Raw genomic sequence first — 15787 nt, 5'->3', positions numbered from 1 at the left:
TTTGATGGGCGTTTAGAAGATCTGAATGCTAATGGAAAATGCAGTTATTGTAATTGCCATTGGTGACTACGACTTGAAGAAAGCAGGAACTATTTCCTTGTTTAGCATATCCCAGTCCTGCACTTTTTATGGCTTCAAAGTGACAATCTTCGCTACTTAGAATCTCTATCAGTTAAAAGTACTAGGACTTAGCGTTAAAATCATTGGACATAGTAAAACAAACATAAGGTACAACAATTGTTTCTTCATTTGCATTTACCAAAAAACATTGCTCGAAACATATATTGTATTTCAGTAAAGCACTCTTCTTCAAACGTAAAAGCTTTTGTGCCAAGTGCGAGTTCTTTCAAGCTTAAGCAGACTTTCTCTTTTGCGTTTAAAAATAGTTAGTTAACTTTTGGCGGTTTGCCAGAATGAATACTGGATTCGTTATGCGGGTAGGAAATTCATAATATTTATTATTATTTTTAATTTCTGAAAAGGAACAACGAGCTTTTTTCAGGCTCATGTAAACTGCCAAACGTCTAAAGCTTGTAAATCGTTTGAACAAGTATTCGACGGCTTGGAGCTGGTTCCTTCAACCTCCTTGACCCTTTAATAAATGTCAAGAGTGAAGCTTTAAAAATCCATATATAATGTTGAGCTCTGCTTCAGTTGTATATAATACATGGGCTCCAACAAATGTCCTTATACGACTTTTTATATTTTGATATTTTACCTTTAAAACTAACGGAAAATTTGTGAATGTAAAAGTTGCAATTTTTGTGGTCAGGTAGTTCGCTTCCTCAACTATATAGAACTGCAAAGTATCTACTATTTTCGGCTATTTTATTATAATCTATTATTTTTATGATTTTAAAGGCTCATCTAATCTCTTCGTAATAAGCTAATCTTTTACATCAAATTTTTGTAAAATTTTTTTTAAATATTGATTTTTGTGCTAAACTATTAATTAATTATGAAAAACTTTTACAAATTCTTTTTATGAAACTTAGATAGGAAAACATTCTTTTGATTTCATTGCATTATCTCTATCGAAAGTCACGTCGCCGTAATGATCAAAAAGGAAAGATTTTTTTTTTAAAGTTGACTGCACGAGATAAATTTTTCTTTTTTAAAGATATGTAAAGAGCCACCCTACGGATAGACTTGATAGGGTTTTTGCCGAAATCTAAAGAAATGATAGAAAAAGTAAAATTCAGAATCAACTAAAGTGGCATTTACCACTCGTCAAAATTTCCTATATTTCTGTTTCAAACTTCCATGATCGTAAGTTGCTTATAAGGATAATAACGTACGCGTACGAAGTTTTGTAATCAAACTTCTACTGTTATTGAACAGATAGTGTGAATCGGACCTAGTGAAATGGAAAGATTTTTGGAATAAAATATGTATACATTAAAATTCAATTTCTGATGCCTACTTCTGGGCTTTACAAATAATTCATAAACCTAATATATTTTCTGGCGGGTAAGAAAAAAAGAAAGAAAAAGCTAAAAAAAATTTGAACATATACGTGCAACTCTGTGTAAATTTCGACTAATATTTCGAAAATTTTTTTACTATGTCGAGAAGAGACAGAATTCCTGTATAAAAGTCTGTAAACTCATTTTAAAATAGTAAGCAAAAACATACCGTTACAGATAGAGCAAATGAAAATTTCTGCAGAATAACTATTCAGTAGTCATTTGGACGTGGTCGCGTTGAAAAGGTAACGAAAAACTTCTCGGACCGTGTAACGCTATTTAATATTTAGATAATAAAAAACCAAAGAGAATATTAAATAGATTAAGAAAAATCAGATAAAATTGTGAAGTAAAATAAAGCAAAAAGAACTGCAAAATAAACACAAAACTGACAATATATATATATATATATATATAGATATAAAACAAAAAAAGAAATTAAATCTATTTAGAAATATAGATATTTCCCCCAAAAAGCCCATAAGTTTTAGCGGTGGTAGAAAATTAAAGATTAAAAATTAAATCAAAGAAAAGAAGAAAAAAACAGAGAGCGAACAGAAAAACAGAGAAAAAAAGAAAACAGTATTTGTACATGCGTACTGTTGGTTACATGCTTCTGTATTTGTACAAACATATATATCATATATATTGTACATGACGACGACTTAGTGGTTGACAGAGCGAGTATAAGTGAGTGAGTGCGTGTATGCTTGCTTGTAAGGAAAAAAGGAAAAGTGTGTGAGTGTCAGTGTCGCTGCTTGTAGACAATAGTAATTAAATTCCTTTTGGGAAGTTAAAAGAATTCCTTTACTTTGAGTGCGTGTATGCGTGCGTTCGTTTATGCGTTGTCCCTCCTCATAATAATTTGCATTCTCTTATTTTCTTTTTTGAGGTGAAGGATATTATACAAATTATTGTAATAAGAAAAACTAAAAATCAAATAAATAGAAAAATATTAAGATTTTTTTTTTACTTGTAGTTAACACATCCATATATATATATATATATATATATATATATATACATATATATATTATATATATTATATATATTATATTATATATTTATATATTTATATATATATGTGTTTGTTTTTGCTTTTGACTAATTAGCGTATATTATAAGAAAGTGGGAAGAGGAGAAAATAATAACAAACAAAACGAAAACACACAAAATCCAAAATCCATACAATATGAAGTGTCTGATGTGTTTGATGGTCAGTATTGGTCTAATGCTGCTGATGTCATCGTCTCTTAGTGTTGAGGCCAAGAAACCTAAAAAGTATATTGGCGAAAATGGCGGTGATTTTGAATTTATCGATGAGGTAAGTTTTCTCTTTTCCTTTGTTTTCTTTTTTTTTTATTTCTTTGTATTTTTTATTCTCTTCCCGATCTTCTTTAAAAAGTCTAATGAAAATAAATAATTAAAATTAAAATGAATTACATTTTAATTTCTTAGTTGTTTGAGAGAGCACTTTACAAAGGCTTCATTAGGGATTAGTTTATTCGCAAATTCATTTTAATGTTATTGTTGTTATTAGTGTACAGATTAACAATTACTAAGATGATTATTTCCAATGAATATACCGAAGCGAGAGACAGGTAGAGAGAGACAGGGAAAGAGAGCATTGGAGAAGTAAAGGAAATTTTGCTGTTCTTCTTCTTTGTATGAATTCAAGTAAAACTCTTTGGCTAATGGTTTCTGACACGAATTACATTGCTCAACCACCCACAGCAGACAAATCGGATTTATTTCCTATTTACATTAGAAATGCGTGAGTCAAACCTTAGTTGCTTAGTTATGTGCACGTCAATGTTCAGGAACAGTAGTACATACCCATAAAGTAGAGATTTGGTTGAAATACACTCTCTTATACACGAATACTTTTTGTCTGACACTTCATTGACAAGACGTCTGTCTCCGTTCATATTTATCTACATATACCACACCACAGTATCAACATGGATACTCACACATGCCTATATATGGCAAATACTCATAAACACACAATTATATAGATACATTAGACTGACTGCACTTTACCCGGGTTAAGCTATTTAAGCGAAAGTTAGAAGAAACACAAGAAAAGTAAAATAAATGAACAAACAATGCTTACTTTACAAAGAATCTCATACACCTGTTATGTTAAAAATCGTTCGAATATTTTGCTAACAGTACGCGTCCCCCGGCTGGAGTCGTTTACAGCGAACCACTTCATAATGGGCCTTTAGACAATTTGGGAAAAGATATGTCTAAAAAATGCGCTAAATATCGAGCAAATTCTGCTCTAGGTTCAGATTATTTAAAAATTTGTTGAATTTCACTAATGCGTGCGTAAATGGTTTAAATTCATTAGATTTCGAACAGCCAAGTCGAACTAGGCAAGGTTTCTACAAGAAGGATAGGGAGGAGTTAAAAATGGGTAGACAAATCGGGCACGATTTTAAAGCTGATGTGAGACCGTCAAAAAGCAATAGTAAAAGCTCCACCGGCAGACAAACAGTTGGCCGAAAGAATTCTTCAGTTTGACCACTCACTGACCATTAATACACTCAGCATATGTTCCGTTTCATACTTTTGGGTCTTATCTACAGCATAATACAGCAAGTATATGGTCGGCGAAGGCAGGTGAACAAAGATGACACATGTAATTGTCTATTAATTGTAAAGATATTTTAATGAATACCAGAATATATCCCGACATTGGAAGGGGACTGTCAAAATTATTACGCATTTACTTTTCTCTACAAATAGATGTACGAACGTTATAAATAACTCATATTCTTGTTTATGTATATGTATACATGCAAACATGATTCTTCATCTTTTAATATACAAGAAGGTACTGAAAACTCATTTGTGGAGAGATCATTGTTTTGCTCTTTCACAAATAGATACGGATCCGTGTGTGATCTAACTTGTGCTCATTTCAGATATATAGCAAGAAGTGTTTCCGATAATCATTTTATATTGCTAATCTAAACTAAGCTCATCTTCTTTTTCCAGTCGTAACTATAAAACCTTAAGATACCAGACGCGATTTCAAACGAGTCAGCTAAAGAAAAATTTGTTAAAAGTAAAAAATTAAAGAAACGACTTTCGCTACAAAATTTTGTATATCTATCTTAAGATTAATGTATGCTAGTGTTCTAAAAAAAAAAACCTTGAAAACTTTTAAATGCTGGGAAAGTACTTTCATATCATCTGTATTCTCTTTCACACACATAACACGCATTTAAATCATCGAAACAATGTCACTTTCTGATATTAATTTCAACCGCACCAACTAAATGTCCGAAATTCGCTAAATTGACTTAGACTCTGACTAAGTTTAGAGTAAAATCAGGCATAAATTTCTTAGTTGAGGCACCGACCTCCCTATGCCATTTTTAAAGTCTCTAATGTATGCCTTAGATTGCTACGAACGGAACGATAAAGTTAATATAATGGCTTTTGTGTGGAGTATGAAGTAAGGGTATAATAAAATTTTTATTTCCTCTCTTCCTATTTTTCGCACATACGTGCACATGTACTTGCTTATAGTCATACATGATGCATTGGGAGGGAAGTGCTTCTACTCAAAACGTTAAAAATCGATAACATTTGTCAGAGGCAGTAGCAACAGCAACAGCAACAGCAACAGCAACAACAACAGCAACAACAAGGACAAGAACAACAAAACAGTGTAATAGTGTAAAGCAATAGCAGTAACAACTACAAATACTGGCATCATCTTGTGTTAACTGGTGTCATGCAGTGCAGCGCAGTGCAGTGTATGTGTGCATGAGCATATACGCAGGCAAACTCGTTTACGAAAAACCACATTTAGTAGTAGAGAGACTTTTACTACAAGTTTTTCATTCCAAAGTGTTCATGTGTGTGTGATTTCTTTTTTCTTCCTATATTTTATAGTTTTTGAAGCGAGAATTGAAAACAAAAAAGAAAGTCATTCCCAGATCAAGTGTTTAGGTTTAGTGGTTATCTGTTCTGTTTGCATGTATTTATGTATGTATGTATGGACGTATGTATGTAGGTATGTATGTATATGTACGCAAGTGTTGGCATTTCTTACTAAAACACCTCGTTTAAACTCTATACTGTCACATTTACAGTTATCTTCCTTTCCTTCCTTTTCCTACTTCTTCTTACGATTCTTGTAGTTTTTTTTTTTTGTTCTTACTATTTCCTATATCTCGTGTCCGAAGCTGCAAGAAAGGAAAAAAAAAAAAATTCGCTTTTTTTTTCTTACATTTTGGATAAAGAGAGAGAAGCATTGGTCATTGAAAAGCAAAGCAGGGCTTACAATAATTAGTCTCCGAGGATTATTCTTGAAAACTTTTTTAATTTAACAAATAGAATTGTTAGTTAGTTAGTTTAGCTGAAATATATGGAGCAAAAAGTTATCGTTGTCTTCTTAACTATAAAATTTGCTGCTAAAATAAAAATAAAATGAAATAAAAAAAAAAAAAAACAAAACATACAAATTACTTTTGCGCAATAGTTACACATTGAAGTCTCGTAGTGCAATCGCAACATTTTACTTTTAAATAAAAAATGTATTTTTAACTTAACACAAACACCTTAACTTTAGCGGGAAACAAACAGTTGCAGGTTTAATTGAGATATGAAAATATCTTCACATTACTCTGTGTAAGTGTGATGGTATGGAACCTTCATTATTTCACTCATAAAAGGCGATACAAGTCTTTAAAGACGATCCTTTCAAGTGACCAAAACGGCATATAACTCATGGCCTCAGAAATTGTAGTAGAAAGTTGCAGTTTAATATCCACAATTTTCGTTAAGAACGTAGGGCGATATTTTCAATTGAGCACATTTTATACATAAATACGTTTTAAAAACTTGCGGAATTGTTGCGGAATATTATTTGTATACATTACATTACTTTCATATATACATTTATATATAGTTTAAAAAAGAAAATTATTTATGTAAAACTTTATTGATTAAAAATTTGATGCAATTATCGAAAATAAACGCTGAGCCAATTAAGTTATCGACTATTTCATAATAATAACATGAAGCAATAGAGCGATAGTATTGAAATTCCCAAAGTCGTCCTTTTATATTTTTATATCCATAAGATGGGAAGTGTACTCATTTTATCAAAACGTATGGAATGCCCAGGATGAAAAAAAATCGATCACTCCTGCCCTATATTACAGTGTATCGAAATTTATTTTTTTTTTTTTCAATATCGCGCAGACGCAAGCTTCAAAAACTGGCCAGTTTTAAATTCGGAAAGCACCTAAGCATGCGTATGTGTTCCTCTGTACATCTACACGTCTACCCAACTGCGTAGTATCTGTAATAAACAGTCTCCCCTTAACGAAAGTGCCTCAAAATTTGCAAAAGAATTTGGAATTAATCTAAACTTTTCCAAGGACACGTCTACAACGCCCACATGCCTATAGAAAAAATCAGCTACGCCCACTTTATATTATAGAGCATGGAAATATAGTTCGTTTACTTTTCTTGTTTTTCTAGGCTATAGGGGATAGGGGTATAAAAAATTCGATCACGACGGAATATAATTTTTTTATGTCTTGTTATTATAAATTTATGAAAACATGAAATGCGTATATAGATACTAAAAAACAAACTGAAAGAAGACGTGGTGATGACTCTGATAAAACTTACAACCTTTTAACAGATATTAATATTTGAAATCATGTTTCAAAATCTCGTGGACAAGACTCACAAGTAATGATATAACATTACAGTGATGATAAATGGAATAAAGGAATAATGTTTTTTATGGATGCAATGCGTATTAAGAGAACCTTAAAAAGCTTAAACTTAGCGTTCTCTAGCTAATATTAATCTCACTTTATTCTAGACTTTCTTTCAAACATTCTCGCCAGCACAAATGATATTTGTTGATTGAGTGTAAGCCAATCATACTTTTAGTTCTATTTTTAGCAATAATGATACACTTCTCATACTTGCCGCAATTTTGCAGTTCTGGTCAATCATTCAAATATCAGGAATAAATACCACAGAACCTGTTATTTAAAATTGTTAATGTATAAATATAAATTAAAATTTATCTATATTCTGACACAACAAAATAAGAAAGAATCAAGTTCGTTCCTATTATTTCATCACGTTATGTAAAGGGAGAAGATCAACTAAAACTAAAAAACTGCTATTCTAAAATGTGATTTAAGGACAGTTTGTCAACATAGTTGCCAACTAAAAAGTTTAAAAAGTATACCTTTAAGTTCATGTCAACTAACTTAACAAAGCCTTGCGTGAAATTTGCGTGAATGATTTGAAATGTCTTGGGGAAATTAAAAAGCTGCACCCGCGCTCTTCACGAAAGCCAATGAATCGTCGTAAATCGATGACCATAGCTTAGGCTAAAGAAAAAAGACCGAATCGCATGGTTAACTGGAAAACGGATATGGCTGGTTTTTATCTCGTCGTTCATTTAGCCAACCCAGCTTAACCTAGCTTAACCTAGCATTCTCGTTCGAATGAAGGAGACGTGTGTCCAAAACGAGATGCGATTGTTTTTAAATAATTTTTTGAGCTATAGATAGCAACCTCTTGCATAAGTTACACAATTTAAAAACCGTATTGATGCATAATTACCACATTTCAAATTTCACATTAGCACATTACCTAGCGCAAATGCTTGCAAAAGAAGCTACTTCCCTTATGTGCAGAACGTAGCCTTTCTTAGCCTTATAGCTAAGAATTCATGATAACTGATGGAATCAGGCAGTCGTTGAAATATGTGCTAACCTGACCCATTAGGCTATACAAGAAGCATTAGATGTAACCAAACAGCGACAGAAAAATGCGAACCTCCACGAATTTAGCTGAAACAAGAGAATGCAATTTCATTTTAAATGAAATGAAAATCAACGGTAATCGACACACAAAAATGTATGTATGCGGGAATTGCAAGAATTGAAAGTTTAACAAAAACTTGCAAATATGCGCACAGCATAGGTAATGTGTTGTGTTAGGCAATGTGCATTGTTTTGGACAAAGCGTTGATGATATAATTACATTGATATGACCAAATCGATTCTTCTTTATGTGGTAGTCAAGAAAATGAATCGCTCTTAGTATTTCAGATAATAATATTCTATAACAGTTTTGCGGTAACAAATATTAGATATTAGAAATAAACTTGTTGCAATTGCTTACCTCACGTTGGGCGATTGTGGATATTTATTAGAAGCAGCATGATCAATATTTGTGGGACTTCCTATGTAATAGATTTGATTCTGCGAACTGATTAGTTGGAGTAATAATTTTCTGCACGAGCCGGGGAAATTGAGCAAGAAACGCAAACAAACGGTTTACATGTTCAAATGATCCGGCAGAAGCATTTATCTGAAAAAAAAGGTCACAATTAATCATAGATTATACTACAAGATATGTAATGTAATAAACGATATTCGCCAATTTAAATGCTGCTTGTAATAAATATTTATCTTATATGCATTACCGCGAGGATCTTGCATGCCATCCTCCCCTTCTCTGCAAAGACGTACTCGCGAATTCGGTTTTTAAAAAAAAGAAAATAAGAGGACAGATATTGTAGCCGAACTAGATTTTCACTTAAATGCCCTACATTAGTTCATCTAATTCAAGCGTTCATTTATTTTAAAGGCATACCTTTCATAGACGACCTTATATGAGGGTGACCTATACCGTGTAAATATAATGCAGTCAATTCTTTTGCCAAATGATTATTACGGAACAATTTTGATAATTAAAAATTCGATTATCGTTTTGCAATATGAAGGCTTAGTGTTTGTAGCAACTGTTATATGACAAGTAGTACAAAATAAATTGATCCATCCGATCCATCGGTGATTTGAATCAAGCAATTTTGAAAATTACAAATTCGCCATAATTCGATTTTTTCAAAATAAAGCTTTGTATGCGAAGCGCTCAGAAAAATAGTAAAAGTCAGTTCATTTTCAACAGGGTTCGTTCTTGGGGGAACACATGTCAACGTATTGAATTCCGACAAGATGTTTTGAAAATTGCAACCTTTAACATCAACAGTGGGTAAAGAAACTAAACTCGATTAAGATGATTTTGAATCGGTTGTTACAATAAAAAAAATGGGTCTATCTGAAGTCCCTAAGCAGCCGCGCAAACTTAATAGACCATGTAGTATAGATGGTGTACTGTATGAAAAGCGAGTCATTATTGTGGCAAATATCACACTTTGCATTATATAGCTAATGCATGCGAATTTTGACTTATGCTTCGAATCTTTGAAAGCTTGAAGGGCGGATCTTATACAATGCAACCGCATGAACAATGTGGAGCATTCGCAGAAACTCTAACATATTTGACTGGTCTGGGTAAGGCAATCGATATTCAATGGCTAGGGAAAACATTAACATCAGGAAAATCAAGAAAGGCGTAAACCGAGAAAGTCTGAGAGCCTGATAGGGCGGCCGTTTTGATAAAAGAATCATTGCAATTAGTTTGTAAGATTACTTCTCATTTCCTGTTTACGAAGATAAAATTTGCATTACGGGGAAAGTACTTTGACGTACAGATTTCTCTGACGGTTTAACGTGGGTACACTACCATGAAAGTTTTACTCCATGGTGCCCGATGAAACACGGAATAATTTTGCGTAAACGGCGCCCTGCAGAGAGTTAGACAATCCCTAGGGGCTTAAGCCACGCTGGAGAAACTAGATATATTTATTGTGTATAGCCCAGCAAAGGCACCCTGGGGGCCGCACTGTTGGGGCCGATCATTACCTCTAATTATTTGCTTTAGGAATGATACAAACCATAACCACCACGTCAACTCTCGAAGGGCCGTACCCAGCGGTCAGGACTTACGCATTCGTTAACTGCGTAACCCGTTCAAACGGGTGATTAGGCAGACTAGCTTCCATCGTGGTTTCTACATGTATGTAAGTATGCAAGCTTCCCCCCGAAGAATCTTGGCAAGTACCTATCTACAAGTACACCAATGCCATCACATACAACCGCAGGTACTCGTGACTTTCTGAGTGGCCTCCTGATCCCCATGGGGCTCAAAGTTAGTCTACAAAGCTGAAAGTCATATTTCAATCAGTTACGAAAAATTGAACCAAGCCTTACACCAGTAAGCGTCGGTTGCGATATAAGCTTTAATAAATTGTTTTTTTTTTTTTTTTTGCTTTTTGACTACACTTGAAATTTTTACCATTTTTTTTTTAAACAATTAGTGTTGCTTGAATACATACCAAAAATATGTGCAGAGTTTGAACCACACTGTATTGTTATTTTTTGTCATAAGATGATATAGTATAAAAAAATATATATATTAACAAGTTGAAAATTCACGCATGCTTTTCCCCTTTTCACCGATATAATTATAATATTTTTAATAGTATTTCTATTAATAGTTTATATATAATTTAAGTAATCAACATATAAATTAAAAACTTGTAAGTGCTTTAATTAAGTATTAAATTGCATTACATGCATAATTCGAGCGAAAAGAAAAAATGAATCAAAGAAAAAAAAATGTAGTTATTCTCTAACACATTCGACTAAGTGAACAATGATATGCAAATACATCCAATTATTTGTCACCAAAAAAAAAAACACAAGCACATCACAACAAAAAAAAGGGATAAGTAGTGTTGTCAACTTTTAATGTAAGCGAAAAAAAATCACTACGCGCAACGCGTTGAAAATTTATATTCATTTTAAAAAGTACATCTCTCTCTCTCGCTCCAAATTGCAAGGCGATTTTATTCAACACTTCGTCTATTGGCCTAGATGAGATACCCCGTTTTCACGATTTTAAAGGAGCCCTAAAATGGTTTTCCTATTTATTTAAATAAAAGATTTAAATATTAAAAATAAATTCGTTTAACATGATCTATCTGGCTTATCTGGCAAGTTATTGGCAAAAAGATTTTGGAAATTTTCCCGCTTTCTCGCAATTATTTCATACTCGTTTGGTGAACTTTACATTTTCGAGAATTTTTACATTTCTTATAACCGAGGGTTAGTGAGCAGCCACAGGAACTAAGAAGCTTTATTACTTTTGTCTTTGTAAAACGATGAATAAAATTTTGTGTGTTGAATAAATACTATACAAAAATCACATGGATACGTCAATAATCTGTCTGTCCTCTATTTTATACATCCATTAGCTGAGAGTAGATGTGAACCATTTTTGTGACTTATAACAAAAGTCTTGAAGATAATCTTCGATGGGCACAATTTCATATAAAGTACAACTTTTGAGATAAAATTTATAGTTTTCTCAATTGCAGGCTTCCTAGCGATTGATGAAAAGCCATTGAAATTGTTCATATATCGCTAATATCTATTTCGAATCATTATCTGTTACAACCAACTAGTTAATCAGTTTTTTAATCGTTTATGTTGGATTAGCTCCATCAATGTGCGCATGTATGAGTACAAATAACAATCGCCCTTTAATAGCATATTTTGGGCGGGAAAGAGAATATACATCACAATTTTCAATCGCTTGTCCTCCGTTAATACTGTTTTTTGCGGTCAAGTAACTATCTATCTCTCTTCTCAATTTCTAATGGCTTTTCCCGATATTTCAGCCGAATGAATAATATGCTCAACCTTTGAATGAATACAGAGATGGACGGAGTCTACTTTAGAAATAATGGGCGGAAGTGAACCAATAAGTAAGGCGCGTACAGAAAGGCCCAGGGGCTTAAGAGATACCCGTTCGGTAGGTTAGGTTACGTCCGTCCGTCTGTTCGTTATAGGGCAAGTATGGGCTGAGCTTTTACCTATAACGATCTGAGGGGTATCAGTGAGACAAAAACATAGAACTCCCTCTTCCACGTCTCTCGAATTAGATAACTTAAAGCAAGGGCATATATGCTTGTCTCACACGCCTCCAATCCTACTAAAGTGGCACTTTCGAGTTGCCCTAAGATTTAATGCGGCTAATTATTCTCTAAATGCAGACCGGAAGGACATACACAGTAAACGTTACAGTAAAACTAACACCCAACTTGGGGCACAAACCTGGTTACGTAAAAAGTACTCAAGAACAAGAATACGGATGCTTTTATTTAGTGTAAAGACAGGGAAAGTGAGCATATTCGCGCCGTTTATCGTAATGGGGGACATGTATTACAAAAAGACACATCAAAAACAAAACAGAAATATTTTCAATCAGCGACTTTAAAATGATTTAGCTGCGCCCATTGGCTTCCAAGTTCGTTTCACAAACTGTTGCAATTGAGATGGGTTCGGATAGGTTGCTGATATATAAAATCATGAGTCGCGCCTTAAATTGGATCAAGCCTATAAATATTCTCATAATAAAAGCCGTCAAAAAGTTGTAAAGCACTCGCTGCCATACTCATAGTTATTATTATTTGTTTAAGAAATTCCTCGAAATTGTGAGCATCCTTAGTTCTCCTTAAGGCATGGGTACAGTTTTCTTGCTGGCTTTTCATTTAACAATAACCGTAGTTTACATATAGGAAGGAACATTAGTCAAAACGGCTAAGTTGACATTACCGTAAACACAGAAAAACGATGGAAGGAATGTAGAGAAATCAGAAGTTGAACAAATGAGAATTGCGAGCATTGAGAGAGGTAGGAAGCATCGAAAAAAAGTAGATAAGAACCTAATCTACATTTTTCGGCCATTTACATATCGATAGATATTCATGTGTACACAGCCATGTACATGATTTGTGATGATAAATGCATGAAAATGTCGTTGCTCAGCGAAAAAATCTTTGGGTAAAAAAAAAATCAAACCCAAGCAACGCTTACATAATTCCATATTAAAATTCAGAAATATGATAGAAATTGTTGTCTTTGGCTTTTTCCTTTGCACAGAATTCTTTGCATATCCTTAACGAAGTTGAATGAATATACAGTGGCTCGAAGAAACGTTCGATCGATAATTTTGAAGATTAATTTAGTCATGAATTTCTTAAATAAATTCAACGTCAAACGTGTCAGCTAAGAAGACTGAAGTTCTTCTTGAATTATTTGAAGATTTTTATGCGAAACTTTAATTTAGAAATCGTAAGAGAAATAAAAGGTTTTAAGGAATCAAAACAGGTAGGAGGAGACTGTGCATGATAAAAGGAAATTTTTAATCGGTTCAAGTATTCAAATACATACAAGTAAGAATTTTAAAATTGAAGAGTGACAAATATATGGGCTCTCTCTACGAAAGCCCAAAAATTTACTTAAATGCGAAAATGGTTGAATAATTCCCGTTACAAAAAATAGGTCTCTTATATTATATAAAAGTTGGCTTTTATCTTTATTATAGATGCTTGCATCTACAGTATTTTTTCTTTGATGAAATCATGAGATGCTCTTGATATCTTGATAGATGTATGTATGCAATAGCCTTTATTCTCTCAAATTTAAAAGCAAACTAAGCTTTCAATTAAAGAACATTTTCGTTTTCATTCAGAAGCCTTGAAATCAATAAATGTATGTGAAAAGAATGCGTGCAATGGAAAATGTTATAAATGCAAGAGAGACGTCTAGTAATATACGAGAAAACAAAACGAAATAATTTAATATTCAAGAGCGTATATCAATGTCATCGAATTCCCTGAAGGCGAACCGCATCACTCATCTTCAATTAGCATACAACTGGGCAACTTAGGGGGTAAATAGAAAAAGTGGGTATCGTAAAAAATTTAAGGAATTCCGCTTGCTTTTCTACCTGGATATTTAAGACTCTAGGCTTTAGTAAAGCCATCATTAGTCTTTTAAGAGAAGAGGCCGAACTATTTGAATCGCTTGATACTTTTTACAAGCTCGGATTTAAGTTTAGCCAATCATGTGTCTTATTAAAAAGTAGATTTTACAGATCTTTAAAACTAGGTTCTTCCCATATAACCATTTACCAAAACAACAAATCAACGCAGCTGCTCGAAGATATTGCAAAGATAGGAGCGAACGGAAAGCTTCCATTAATATATTATTTATTTAGATTGAAAACGGCTCACAGATCTACCATTACCTTTCAATTCTAATGCTTTGAAATGTTGAAACATACTTACATACTTATGTATAGGATACAATAGGATATATAATATAATTCTTGATTCGATTGCTTAATAATGCCCGCGGAATATAGCTTTAGATTATTTTGTTATTTTCTTGTCCTATAAAAAAACAAAAATCAATTCTGTTACGTAACAGTTAGTTCTCTTTACTATTTCGATAAAGTATCGGAAGAGCTACGCTCATCTCGTACACCAATTAAGTTAGATCTCATCGAATCTTTGTATAAATAAGTTTCGGGTCGTAATCGATAAAAAAATACTAGGCTGCAGATTATTTGGAACAATCTCCGAGCAGTGCGAAAATTTTATTGTGTCATACGCACAATGCTGTACACAATAATAAGATGACCGATAATTTTGATCAGAGAAAAGCGATGTGAGTGAAGCAACATTTTTTACTCAAATATTTTACAAGCAATTAATTTTTTACAATCACTAAATAGATCCTATTCCTTGAAGAAATAAGATTGAGAGATATTTGATGAGCACCTTGAAAATCAATACTAAACGTGAGGATTGTTCGAAATTTTCGTCATTCATCATTTCATCATCAGCTGTCAGGCCTAAACCCATTTGGCATTAAACTCTTGTTTTCATTCTCCTTTTTCACACTCTCCGCCCTTTGCCGTAATACTTAGTTGCGAACACTTTCTTTGCTTTTCCTTCACAAAAAGGTAACGCAGCAGTACGTATTTGCCTTGAAGTTAATGAGGGTTGTCCTTATGTCCCTTGAATGCAGTTGTTACAACAACGTCGTCAAAAATGTTGATCAATTAACGTGTTTGAAGATACATTTGCTTTTGGGAATTTTCGTTACTGCTTTACCCATACTTACCAAACATGATTGTATATAGTAATATATTAAATACAAAAAAACAATGTATGAATGTATAAATTTCTCGTAATTTATGCCTGTTTTCCTGATAATAGTGTGCATAGTGAATCCTGATTTCGCGGCAGTAGATTTCACTTATTCGGAGCACTTGGCTAACGAGTAAGTGAGGAATAAAATTTAATGATTTTTTAAGACCACAGCTTAAGAAAAAAAGATGACAAATGATTACCTTTCGATAGTGAAGTTGGTTACATTAGCTAATTTTCCTCATTCTAAAATTATTCTCATGTAATTTTAGCAAACAATAGGGAGACAAACTTAGCCGAATAAGATTTATGTAAATGACTGAATAAATAATTACGTTATTATTATTATTTAGTTATCTATTTATTATTACATTTATAGGATCTCCGTCTAAAAGACCCACTAAAGGGTATA

General features: G+C 33.0%; 1 protein-coding gene across 5 annotated transcripts in view; it reads left to right on the top strand.

Annotated features, from left to right (window-relative positions):
- Positions 1 to 1695: 1695 nt before the first annotated feature.
- LOC119638049 (proteoglycan Cow) overlaps positions 1696 to 15787 on the top strand; it is a 152417-nt gene continuing 138325 nt past the window's right edge. For 2 of the 5 annotated variants that reach the window (XM_038034641.1, XM_038034638.1), the window contains exons 1-2: positions 1891 to 2358; positions 2579 to 2790. In XM_038034641.1, coding sequence (XP_037890569.1) covers positions 2659 to 2790 — 132 coding nt within the window. In that variant the 5' untranslated portion in view covers positions 1891 to 2358; positions 2579 to 2658. Of the gene's footprint in view, positions 1712 to 1890; positions 2359 to 2578; positions 2791 to 15787 lie in introns of those variants that run through there. The other 3 variants (XM_038034640.1, XM_038034639.1, XM_038034642.1) reach the window with 3 other exon arrangements.

This window comes from Glossina fuscipes, unplaced genomic scaffold (assembly GCF_014805625.2).
Source record: "Glossina fuscipes isolate IAEA_lab_2018 unplaced genomic scaffold, Yale_Gfus_2 62, whole genome shotgun sequence".
NCBI classification, from domain to species: domain Eukaryota; kingdom Metazoa; phylum Arthropoda; class Insecta; order Diptera; family Glossinidae; genus Glossina; species Glossina fuscipes.
This window is presented reverse-complemented; position numbering and strand designations above follow the sequence as displayed.